Source organism: Marmota monax, unplaced genomic scaffold (genome assembly GCF_021218885.2).
Source record: "Marmota monax isolate L192 unplaced genomic scaffold, Marmota_monax_Labrador192_F-V1.1 WCK01_AAM20220418_F8-fsc00105, whole genome shotgun sequence".
In the NCBI taxonomy this organism is placed as follows: domain Eukaryota; kingdom Metazoa; phylum Chordata; class Mammalia; order Rodentia; family Sciuridae; genus Marmota; species Marmota monax.
Genome location: NW_026692947.1, coordinates 800409 through 813311, shown reverse-complemented (window position 1 = coordinate 813311; position 12903 = coordinate 800409). Strand labels below are relative to the sequence as shown.

The window sequence follows — 12903 nt, the reverse complement described above, 5'->3', positions numbered from 1 at the left end:
AAAGGTTGTGGAGAAACTTTCTCAGATTATGAAAAACTGGAGGGTTGGGGTGCAAGAAGACCCCTCCGGGTGTCCAGCATGCTGAAGAGACTGGGGAGGCCCCCCGCAACCCTGCAGCCTGTGTCTTTTGCCAGAGCTTCCCTCTGATCCTGGTAGCTCCCCGTCCTCTCATCTGGCCCCATATCTGATTAAATCCTTTATCAGAAGAGCTCTGCTGATAGCAGCAGTTCCTTATTTTGTTATTTTCTCATTTCTTGTTTCCAGGCTGATCTGCTGGGGAGATTACTGTTTTGACCCCAGAGTGTTCCCAGCTCAGAATTCGGGGAGGGCGTGGGGGTGGGGTGGGGATGCCACTTCTAGGCCCGTGTTAGGAGGAAATGGACGGAAGGCAGGCTATGAGGTGGGAGGCCTGTGCAGGTCCCTCCTAACTCCTCTGGCTCTCCCTGGGGCGCCTGCTCAGGCAGTCGCCAGCCCTGGCAGCCTGGCCAGGCTGCCCCTGCCACCTCCCTGTGACGCTCACCATGCTTCCGTGTGCTTCTGCTTCCTGCGCTGCTGCTGCCACATCTCATTTGCCTGCTCTTGGCACCCAGTTCAGAGGGGTTGCCAAGGCGCACTGTGGGCTGATAACAATGGCGCACCTCTCCTAACGACTCCCTCTTTTTCCCCTTCCTTGGCCTGAACAGAATAGACTAGGCAAACTCCCGGATGGCGACTTCAGAGACAGCAAGAGAATCTCCTATGTGCACCTCGAGCTTCCCTCCATGGACCCCAGTACTCAGCACAAGATCTCCCCTCACACACTTGGAAGTAAAGCAGAGTTGTCCCAAGTCAAGTGCAAACACTCTCTTTGAAGAGTTAACACATTCTCAGCCAGGTGTGCTGTGTAATCCCAGGGGCTGGGGAGGCTGAGCAGAAGGATCGCAATTTCAAAGCCAGCCTTAGCAACTCAGTGAGACCCTGTCTCTAAATAAAATATTAAAAAGGGCTGGGGATGTGGCTCAGTGGTTGAAAGCCCCTGGGTTCGATCCCCAGTGTATGTATGTATATATATATATATATATATATATATATATATATATATATATATATATATATATATATATATATATATAAAAGAATTAACACGTTCTCATTATTGCTTTAATAATCCTGAGTGAGGACTGGGGTGCAGCCCAGGGGTGGAACATGTGCTTAGCATGCCTGAGTTTCCACCTCCAGCATCACAAGACCAAAAACCAACCACGAAAGGGTTAAGTGCCACAACTGGTCCTGTAGTAAAGTCTTGAGGAAATGGGACCTGGGATTAGTAAACTGAGATGGGAGGAAAGTGCGGGAGGTGTAAAAAAATAAATAATGGATAATAACTAGTTACCATTTACGAGAGAGCCACTAAAGTCTGTTTACATTACCCAGGACATTCAGTGGACAAAAGATGCTATGAGACTGACTTTGTGATCCTGCCCATTTGACCCATGAGTGAACCTAGCTAAACAAGTAGCTGACAGAGCCAGACTCCAACCCAGGTCTTTTGGCTTTAAGTTCCCCCTGGCAGGCTGTTTTTCCATGGAGGAGAGTGTCTATATGTGTGCGGGTGCGTGTAAGGGGCAGGTGTTGGGCCACGGACCCAGCCATGCTAGAGGGGCTGTGGGCCAGCTGAAAGCAGAAGCTAGATTCTTCAGAGACTTGAAAGGCAGGGTTAGAAAGCAACAGGGAGCAGCTGTAGCCTCTAGAACATGCGCCTGCTGGTGTCTTCACAGCTCTAAATGCCTAAGACTGCAATGGCTGCCCACCCTACCCCCAGCAAGCTTCCTGCACTGAGAAGGTGCTCTATCCAGGCTCCTGGGTGGTGCTACTTGGAATGTGAACAGTGCCCGAGGGCTTTCCTCCCACTCCACGTGGGATGACCTGGGGAAAAAGAACTGTCTGGAGGCTGAAGGAGGATTTTTATTAGATTATTTGATGGGGGTGATGGTGACAGAAAGATAAAGAATAATGTCGGGATGGACTGCCAGGAAGGTCCTGAGTAGAACAGTGGAAGATCCTTCCTTCCTTCCTTCCTTCCTTCCTTCCTTCCTTCCTTCCTTCCTCCCTCCCTCCCTCCCTTCCTTCTTCCCTCCCTTCCTTCCTTCCTTCATCCCTCCCTCCCTTCCTCCCTCCCTCCCTCCATCCCTCCCTTCCTTCATCCCTCCTTCCCTCCCTTCCTCCCTCCCTTCCTCCCTTCTATTTCAGATTGAACCCAGGGTCTCTTACATCCCAGGCAAGCACTCCACCACTGTGTTACAACCTCATCCTTTTTCATTTTGAGACAGGGTCTCACTAAGTTGCTCAGGCAGACCTGATTTTTCTGTCTCGGCCTCCCAAGGCACTGGGATGTCAGGTGCGCATTACCAGATCCAGCTCAGCTTGTCATTTTTTTGGTGTGTACTGACAAATGCTCACTTTGTCATTCTTTTTTTTTTTTAATTTTCCTTTTGTACCAAGGATTGAACCCAGAGGTGCTTAATCACTGAACCACATCCCCAACCCTTTTTATTTTATTTTTTTATTTTGAGATAGGGTCTCATTAAGTTGCTCAGGCTGGTCTTTAATTTGCAACCCTCCTGCCTCAACCTCCCTGGAATTACAGGAATTACAGGTGTGAGCTATCATGTCTGGACCACTTTGTCATTCTTAAGAAGAACATGAAATGTCCACAGGAGGCTTTTTTTTTTTTTTGGTCCCCAGGGCCAGTGACAGAAGGAGCAGGCTTTGGAAATGCTCTCACTGTGCTTCCTGACAGGAGTCAGGCTGTGATTTGAGTCTGACACCTACAACTGGGGCTGGGAGGGAGGAGCCCATATTGGGCCTGGGTTCTTGGGGGGTGGAGACCTGTTCTAAACAAATAGGGACATATGTATCACAAAAAATCTTGTTTTTTGATCCCAGACTGCCCACCCTTCACAGTTGCTTCAGCAGGGCTGTGCCTGAGCATTCCAAAAATCAGTCTGAACAAATTTCTTTAAAATGATATATTGTTGCCAAGAAAAAAAGAAGTCCCAGATCCAGACTGAAAGACATTTATTGCCTTTTTAAATGACTTGGTCCATGCCCCTTCCAGGAATGTGGGTAATTGGAAATTATGGAATAAGAATGTGAAAAGAGTTTTGGCATCAAGGATGTAGTGGGATTTATAGTCAGAATACTAGCTTCTAGGCCCACCTCTGTCCTTCCTGGAATATGGTTTAGGGCAAGTCACTTAATATTTAGCCCTCTGAGCCTCAGTTTCCCTCTGCTATACCCACATAGCCTCCTCCAAGGCTGCTGGGCAGTGCTCACCACCCCACCCCTGAGCTCACTAAAGGTCAATGCTGGGCATAGACCCCTGGGTCTCCCCCAAGCCTACCTCTGCACCTGCACCTGTGGCGACTCTGAGATAATGATCCAGGATCTGTGAGAGAGACCTGAAACTGTCCCTTGTTCCCTACTCACCTCTACACAACATCCCAACTACAGGGGCAGCAAGGACCTAAGAGTTCTACCCATGCAGCAAATCAGGAAACTGAGGTCCAGGCAGGGCAAAAGCATGCAGTAGAAGAGAGCTGGGACGTGGGACCCAATCCAGGCAAAGCCCAACAGAGTGTCATTGACCTTCCTTTCCCTGGCCCTGGGTTCAGAGGTTAACTCAGGCCTATTAGAGGAGAACCTTTATTCCCCCACAAGACCAGTGTTTCTAGGGAAGCCCAGAAACAGCCTGGACAGTCTCGGAAACTTATGTCTGGGCGATGACCAAGGTGCTTACTAATGTCTTCACACAGAAGGTGCAAATGTGGGGGAGCCAGGGTCCTCTCTCTCCCAGTCTAGTTGTGGCTCTGCTGGAGGTGCCTGCCTGGCTGTGTCTGCTGTGTGACCTTGAGGACAGTGCTGACCCTTCTCAGCCCAGGTGTTCTGCCTTCCCCAGATAGATACGTGGCCACCTTGACTTGGACCTGCTTGGGGCACCTGCTTTGTCACCTGGTTCTGTGCAAAGAGGAGGGACTGAATGGCTCCAAATAAGAAGAGGTCTGGGCAGTTAGGTGCCAGTCCCCCATTCTTGCCCTCCACCCCAGAGTGAGGAAGACTACTGCTGAGGCCCAGCCCCAAGCCATCTGGGCAGCCCCAGGGTCTGGAGGCACTGACATTCACCTACGCTTTTGCTCAGGGGCTCCCACTAGACAGCAAGGGTGCTCAACATCTTCCTTCCTCCTTCCCTGCTCAGTTGGACAGTTTCTTCTTTGAAGGACCAGGGGAGAAGGACAGCAGAACTGTAGAGCAATCAGAAGCCCAGCCCCTATCCATTCCCAAAGGGGCAGACAACTCCTGGATGAGATGGCATGAGATTCATGGACAAGAAACCAGGAGGCAGGGACCCCCAAGGAGCTAGGACATCTTAATGATTCTATCTCAAGCTAGAATGATGGCGAAGAAGAGAGGAGGCTTCCCTCCCAACTCAGTCATCCCAGACTCCATAGTGACATCTCACCTTTTTCAGGGGCTAGGATTGAGACTGGGGGTAGTCAGGAGAGGGGCACACAAGCCTGACCGCCCTGTTAGACCCAGGCTAGGGCTGCACCCTGTGCATGACAATATCCCTGTGCAGGGCAGACTGGGGTGCTGGGCCAAAGGGATGTGCACCTTAGACTTTCTTGAACTTGCATCTGTCTGCCAGGCCACCCCCACCCCACCCCATTCTTTGCACGCCTGGCTATCTCTGTTCATTCAGGTATCGGCTTTAATGTCACCTGCTCAGAGAGGCCTTCTTTGAGCACTCAGCTAAAATAGGCTCTTTCTCTGCCACTCTTCCTCCCTGTCCTGCTTCATTTCCTTTATCTCACCACCTAAAATTGCCCTTCAGAACATAAGCTCCATAAAAGCAGGGGCCTTGTCTGGCATGTTCACCTCTGAAACAGGGTCTGGCTCCAAAGAGAGATGTTCAATGAGTGAATTAATAGACAGAATGAGTTTTGAGGTTTTTTTAAATGAAAAAATTGATATATAATTTATATACTATAAAATTCAAATTGTGTGTGTGTGTGTGTGTGTGTGTGTGTGTGTGTGTGTGTGTGGTACTGGGATTTGAACCCAAAGCCTACTATATACTAGACAAGTGTCCTACCATTGACCTACATCCAACCCTTTCCTTAAAGTTTTATTTTGAGACAGTATCTCGCTAATTTACCCAGGCTGGCTTTGAACTTGTGATCCTCCTGCCTTAGTCTCCTGAGTTCCTGGGATTACATGTGTGTGTAATCCACCACACCCAGCTTAAAATTGTACACTTAAGGATACAATTCCATGGTTTTGATCATGTTCTGAGTTGTGAAACCATCACCACTTGGGTCATCTCAGAAGGAAAAACCCATATCCGTTAGCAGTCACCCCCTCACCCCTCTCCACACCACCTCCTGCCCTAGGCAACTGTAACCAATGCTCTGTGACGACTTATTCCCCCATTCTGGGCATTTCACATAAGTGGAATCATATACTCTGTGGTCTTTTGTGACCGGTCTCTCATTTAGCATAATGGCTGAATGGTACCCCATTGCCACATATTATTTATCCACCCATCTACTCTTGGGTATTTGGTTGATTTCACTTATTGACTATTATGAATAATGCTGCTATGAACATTCATATGCAAAGTTTTGTGTGGATACATGCTTTCATTTCTCTTGAGTATATACCTACACGTGGAGCTGCTGGGTCCTATGGTGACTATGTTGAGGTAGGTTTTTAAAACAACCACCATATCTGGTGCTGGGCTCCCAGGAGGCTCTGGAATGGATCTAGGGCAGGCTGAAAGGCAGAGAAGCCATGAAGAGACAGGCAAAAGGTTTCTGGATGGGAGGTCAACCAAAGCCCAGCTCAGAGGGGAACTGGATTGGGTTGTGTTCTGGGCACAGCAGGGAGCCAGAAATTTGTGGGGCAGATCTCAAAATTGCTTAAATGGGGTATGAAGAATGGGTTTGTTACAAGGGGCAGGAGGACAGACAGAGCTGGGTTTGGGGCAGGCAGTACTTGCAGACTAGAAGGAATTGGAGAGAGAGAGGTGGTGGGGGAGGTGGCTGAGGCAAGAGTGAATAGGGCAAAGGGAAGACTTTGACAAGCCTTCAATTCAGATGGTATTGACAGGGGAGAGGCCAGAGGAGGCTGAGAAAAGGCTGGGGAAGCTATGAAAGTCACTTATCTGCTCCAATAACTCCGAGATAAGAGAAGTTCTCAGCTGCCCAGAGTGGTTGGACAGGTCCACAAGAAACCTGGGAAAACCTGTGCCTTCCGTCTAAGTGCCCTTTCCCTGTCCTGTGTGATAAAGCACAGGCCTCTTCACCTGCCAACAGGTAGCTTTTCTTTCTCTCTTCTGAAAGGTTTCCTTCTTGTGCTAAGCAAGATTTTCCTAAGGACGGGCTAGTTCAGGTTCTTATGGCTGTAACTGCACCCTTCTTCCTCCCTCCAGGTCTGCATGTGGTGACCTCTTTCAAGGTCTCTGTCTATGCTAGAAGCCTCAGAGACAGAGAGACAGAGACAGAGAAAGGTTGGTGCTACCTTGAGCAGAGAGGGGCTCAAGTCCTCCTGGGCATCCCAGCTCTGCAGGCGCTGCCCCTCCACTGCCTGCCCTGGGAGGCATCCAGAAGGTGCCTCCAGTCCAGGGTCCTCATTTTGGGCTAAGTAGTAGGCAAGCCCTGTGCAGAGCCCAGAGAAGGAGGTGATGCCTGACTCTCTGATGTGTCATTCGTCACTTTCCTCTGCGCCCTCGCAACAGCTGGCCCTTGAAGATTTGTTAAACGAATCCCCCACTCCTGAGTGCCAGCCTGGCACACTGGCTGGTAATCACTTAAGCTGAAAAGCACTTGCGGGGGTATTAGCTTTTCAACTGAGGCAAGGCTGTGGCAGCAATGTTAGAGACTGGTGCAAGGCTGACGGAGGCACTGTTTATTTGGGGGTGGGGGGCTACCTTGAGAACTACCCCAAGGGAGCTAGGTGCTTGACTAGACTTAGGGTTGCATCCCCCCATTTCGACCAGAAGTCTGCTTTTTTTGCTTTACACTGAAGGAAAGAGTTCTTTGTGACATTTTATGTTTGGAGTAGGAGGACTGAAGTTCAGAACTTAAACTTGAACCACTGATAGGACCTATCTCGTTCTCAGAGATCCCAGCAAGAAGCCCCAGAGGCCCACCATTGGCTTCCCAGGAGCTGCCAGAGTCCAGAAATGCTCAATCTATGAAGATTCACAGGGATACTCATCTCATGCCTATGCCTCCTCCATAGAATTGATGTTGACTGCTTCATCAAGCCACTGCCAAAGTATTAGTTCTAAAGTCAAATACCGAGGTACAAATCCTAGCTACGTCTCTTCTTAATAACTATGTGATGTGGGGCAAGTTTCTTAACCTCTCTGTGCTTCAGCTTCCACATATAACATGGAGAAAAAGTACTATTTTGTAGAGTTGTGGTGAAAATTAAATAGACTGATACAAGTAAAGTACTAATAATGCCTGGCATGGAGTAAAGTTCAATATTATTGTTACCATTATTGAGTTTCTTTTCTGTGAGTCTATTTTCTCGGCAGGACCCTCTCTGTTGCCTGTTTAGAGAGCCCCAATTGAGTAAGAGCCACTGCACAAAACTAGCCAGGAAGAGATGACCCAGTTGGGTGTACATCTCTGCTCATGTCACAAAAGCAGGCCTGCCAACCTGTCACTTAGAATTATGTCCTTTCGCCTTCCTGTCTTTTGAACTATACATATTCCTAAAACATTCCAGGTAAGAAAGCGCGTAAGTCAGAATACTGAAAACACAACACAATACCTCTCAGATTTAGAGATACTCTCTCTTCATTTCTGATTAAATTTCTAGGTAGAATGGACCTTGAGCTTTTTCTTGAAGTTTTCTGAATCTCCTATACATCTAATCTTATTCAAAACCCGTGAAAACTAGTGGTGTACATAAGGAGACTTATTATTTATTTCTTTATTTATTTGGTACTGGGGATTGAACCCAGGGCTACTCTACCACTGGGCTCCACTCCAAGCTCCCTTTTTATTTTTAATTTCAAGACAGGATCTAAATTGCCCAGGCTGACCTTGAACTTGCAATCCTCCTGCCTCAACCTCCCAAGTAGGCTGGGATTACAGGCAGGCACTACCACACCTGGCTGAGATTTGGGTTTTTTTTTTTTTTTTCTTTTTGTTGTAGATGAACACTATACCTTTATTTTATTTATTTATTTTGATGTGGTGCTGAGGATCAAGCCCATTACCTCACACACGCTAGGCAAGCGCTCTACCACTGAGCCACAACCCCAGCCCAAGATTTGGTTCTTAAAAGCAGAATTCTTTGGTTTAAAGAGGGTTTGGGGGGAAACGGGGCTAATCACTCCCTCATTGCTAATGATGGGTAAGTGTAGGTGGCTTAAACTAGGGTCCCCCTGCACTGACACCTATAATTCTTCTCTCCATCAACTCTGGAAGTGAGGTGCAGAGGAAAACTCACCCTTCTGCACACTCCTAGGAGTGAGCCAGAGGGCAAGAGCTCTTGGCTCAGAAGGGCCCCTCCAGAGGTTTCTCAGGGATAGCCCAACTGTGGTTCTGTTCCCAGGCCAGCTGCCTGCTGGAGTCCCTGCAATCCAGGAAACCACTCAGTCAGGAGGGGGGACTAGGGAAATCGGACAGCAGTGTCTGGTGTGAAGTCACCTATTCCCTGGCTCTGGGTCTGTTTTCCCAGTTGTAGGCAGTCAATCCTGCTGTCCTTCCAGAAAGGCCTGGTACAGGTGGTCCTGTCCAATGAGCCAGGAGAAGGAGTCTCTACAATGGCATTCAAAGGGGCATCACTGGGCACTAGGCCAGGGAAAGTCCAGAGCTCTGTACTTCTGCAGAGGTCAGGGAGGAGTAACATGGGAGTAGGACTGGAGGGGACCTTGGCACCAGCTAGGAGGATCACTTTACCAAGTTATGGATGAGGCTCTGGGCCTTTCTACCTGGCCTCACCAATGCGTCAGTGTGTGTTCTCAGAGACAGAAGGGCTCTGACTTCAGGGGCCAAGCAGTAACCATGTCCTGGCTCCCTCAGGGGCCACCACATAGAACCAACCCACCAGCCCCGTAGCCACCTGGGTAGATGGCCGTCAACCGATGTGGAGCTGACTGTGAGTGTAGTCACCCCGGGCACCTGGTCAAACCACAGGCCAGCCCTGGCAACCAGCACTGCCCCTGAGCTGGCAGTCCCTCTGTTTTTCCACCTCACTGCCAACTGCACCCCCTTTCCTGCTCCCGGGCAGCTGGGGCCACCGACAAACCTCAGACAAGCTGCGCAAGAGGGGTCCCTCCCCACCTCTGCAAACTCCATCACTCCTCTGCCCACGGGCTGGGTTGGGGGGAGCGGATGAGGGCTGGTTTTACCCTCTTACAGGGGTAAGCAAAGACAAATAAATAATCCAGAAGTCACCTTCAGTCCCTAGAGTTTTCCGGGGGAGAGCTGGGGTGGGGGAGGAAGGCAGCTGTTGGGCGAGGGCCGGCACAGCTGGCAGAGCTGGGTAAGGTGGTCGCCGCCAGCCAGAAGGTGGGAGCGACTGGCAGCCTGCGGCTGCAGGGGCAGCGATGAGGCGGGGGGCAGGGAAGGGAGGTCGCGGACAGACCTGGGGCCACGAGTTGGGGCGCGCGGGCGAGGCACTCACGTCCTCTTGAAGACGCCCCCGAGGGCGCTGCCCAGCAGGAGGCAGAGCTGCTGCGAGAAGAAGACCCAGGAGATCTGGGGCAGGGAGCTGTGCGTCTGGCAGCGCAGGTCCAGCAGCGTGGGCCCCAGGAAGGCGATGCACAGGCCGAAGCTGAAGAAGACGCTCCAGTAGGTGAGCGTGGGCTGCAGGTTGCGGCGGAGCAGCTCCGACACGCGGCCGTCGCAGCCCATGGCCTCGGCTGCCGGGCGGGCTCGCGGCTGTGGCTCGGAGCGAGCCGGGTGCCCGAGTGCCGCGCGCCCGCGGGAGGCCGGCCCGGCCCGGAGGCCAGTGGCCGGGAGGGAGGGGCGGGGAGGGGCCGCCCGGCCAGGCCCGCCCTCGGTCCGCAGCGCGGGGACGCCTCTGCCGCCCTGCCCGCGTCGGCTCCGAGCCTCCCTCGCGCGGTGCCGGGCGCCCGCCTCCCGCTGCTCGCCGAGCACCAGCGCTCGCCCGCCCCCGCGGCGGGGACCAACCCGCGCTCCCCGCGCTCCCCGCCCCCACTCCCAGCCGGCAGCCGTCCACCGCCGCTACGCGGCTCCCAGGGACCCCGCGCGCCCACTGCACAGCCCGGCAGACTGAGCGCCCGAGGTGTCCTGGTGCTCCCAGCGAGAGGCTGGAGAGCGCGACCCGCCTGCGCTTTAGCCGGCGGGAGAGCCCCGAGGCCTCCCCGACACACCCGCGGCTTTGTCCGCGGAGGAGACGCCGCGGAGCCTCAAGCCTGAAGCCCAGGGGCTCCGCAGATGCACTTCGAGGGTCTGTCAGTGCCTGTCTAGTCTTGCAATATGGAAAGCAAAATGTCATATATGCATTTTATCTTAGGAGAGTATTCTCGGCTTCCATATAGTCTCAGAAGCTTAAGTTCATTGTCTTTTAGAATGAAACCCCAGGATCTTCCCCACACCAAGCTCCCAGGAAGGGCTGAACGTCTGTCTTCACCAGCCATCTCATCTACTCCCTGGAAGGGTGCGGGAAAGGGAATGATGTTCTTATTCTGATCAGACTCCATCTCGGTCCTTCCCAGTGTGGGGAGGGGCTGGAGGAAGGAGAGCAGTGACCTGGAGTAATCCCAGGGGGAAATCTGAAATAATTCTTAGAAGGGGGCCGCGGGAAAGAGTTTTGGGACAGTTCTTTTTTTTTTTTTCTGTTAGAAAAGGACTTGGTAGGGCATAGGGGGTTATTTGGACTTCCAGGCTGGGTGTTCTCCCAGGACCCTGCTGGGGACCCAGACTGTCCCTCTCCCAGGCGGCCACGGTGGGTTTATATTTGGCCATGGTTCCTGTACAGGCCCCAAGAGGCAGAGCAGTAAGCCCCTACTGTGTATCCTCTGCCCAGATGTTCTAGTAGTGGAAAGAGTCATGACATCATGCCCATTTGCCTGCCAGGGGACCAAAACTGAAAGGATCAAGGAAGTGTTTGGGTGGGTGATCCCAAGAGGATTTGGCATGAGGTGGGGACAGCCAACTTCTCTTGCAGATGAAGGTTCCATCCCCAGCCTCTGCTCCTTCCCTCTCAAGACGTTGAGTCCCAGAGGAGATGTCCAGGGTCCCTTGGGCTCAGTTGCTCTGTAGATGATGATTAGTATTTACCAAATGATGATAATGGTGGGCCTGCGCAGTACTTGTAATAAAATGAACAGTTATCCTCTGAAATAAGGACAAATCATAATCACAGTTTTTGAGTCCTCTCTGCCACTATCGCAGAATTCCAGAACCATAGAGTTGGGAGGAACAACCTCCAACAAAGTCCCTATCCCACCATAGTCTCTGTTAAGTGCTGGTCAGTTCTGTTCTTGTCTGACACCTGTATCGATGAGGGCCTTCTCGTCATTCCCTGGAGATCTGCTTCCAAGGTGGGTCAGCTCTGGTGGTAGGAAGGGTCTTGTGCTAAACTGAAATGTTCCCTATAACTGCTCCCCAGAGCCCCACAGAGAACAGATCTGCTCTGTGCATGTTAATTCTTCACGTACAAAGGCTTTGCCTAGTGTTTTTGTTTTTCCAGCTTGAACACCTGAAATTATTTCATAATTTCCCTAGCTGGTGCTCTCCGCTGCATTGCCCTGCTCCTCTGCCACAAGGACAATGACTCTGCCACAGTGAAGCAGCCCACAGTGTATGGGTTGCTAGGAGCCGTCTGTAGCTTGATCTGGGGTGGTGGTTACTGTCAGGACTCAAAGAATAATAATACCCTCCCCCAATTTTGCATTTTTTGGTATACTAAGCAATTTAACCTAAAGAAAATTTAAAAGTCTGAAAAGAAGGCTCAGAATCCACATCATTATAGTTGTGTGTGTGTGTGTGTGTGTGTGTGTATGCTGGATATTGAACCCAGGGTCTTAAGCATATGCTCCACCACTGAGCTACATCACTAGCTCCTCCTGCAACCCATCTTGTTTCTCTTCCCTCCAGTGCACAGAGAGGGGCAGTAGAATTCCTTTATCAGCATTAAGATCATACTGCAGAAGGGAACCCAGTTACCTTCTGTCTTCACCCTGAAATCCTGTCATCTGGCTCAGAAAAGAAAACTGAGAAATGTAACATACCTGGATGGACTTTCATGACAAGCTAATGTCTGTTCTTTGGGTTCCTTCAGATTCCAAGAGAGTGTCTCCATTCACTCCCCTAAAAATCCTTTAAAAGTCCTCAGAATTCACCTACATTTATTTCCCATTCTCTCCCTCCCCTAGGGAAAAGGGTATGCAAGTTCCTGTATAATATTAAGCATGTGGGGACTACACCTCATGGCATGCTATGGTTTCCCACTTATGCAGATTAGTAAATTTGTACACCTTTTCTCCCATTAAAAAAAAGTTTTTAAACATTTTTTGGTTGTCAATGGACTTTTATTTTATTTATTTATATGTGGTGCTGAGAATTGAACCCAGGGCCTCACACATGCTATCAAGCGCTCTGTCACTGAGCCACAACCCCAGGCACTTTTTCTCCCATTTAATCTTTGTCAATTTATTCCCACAAACTTCCAGGGGACAGAGGGAAGTCCCTCTTCATCCCTACATTACAGAAGTATCAATGTATGTGAAAATTCACTGGACTGCACACTTAAGATTTTTGCACTCAGTTGTTTGTAAGTTATGCTGCAATAAAATAGTAAGAAACAAAAATAACAAGCAAAAATGAAGTGAGGCACTCCACTGTGAATACAAGACTCAGTCCCTTTAGAGGCAAA

The 12903-nt window shown here is 50.5% G+C and overlaps 1 protein-coding gene across 1 annotated transcript in view; it reads right to left on the bottom strand.

The window, feature by feature from the left end:
- The window catches only part of Mfsd4a (major facilitator superfamily domain containing 4A), a 29176-nt gene extending 19185 nt beyond the window's left edge, over positions 1-9991 (bottom strand). Inside the window, exon 1 of the mRNA XM_046452188.2 lies at positions 9685-9991. Coding sequence (XP_046308144.1) covers positions 9685-9914 — 230 coding nt within the window. The 5' untranslated portion in view covers positions 9915-9991. The remainder of the gene's footprint in view (positions 1-9684) is intronic.
- Between the last annotated feature and the right edge of the window lie 2912 nt (positions 9992-12903).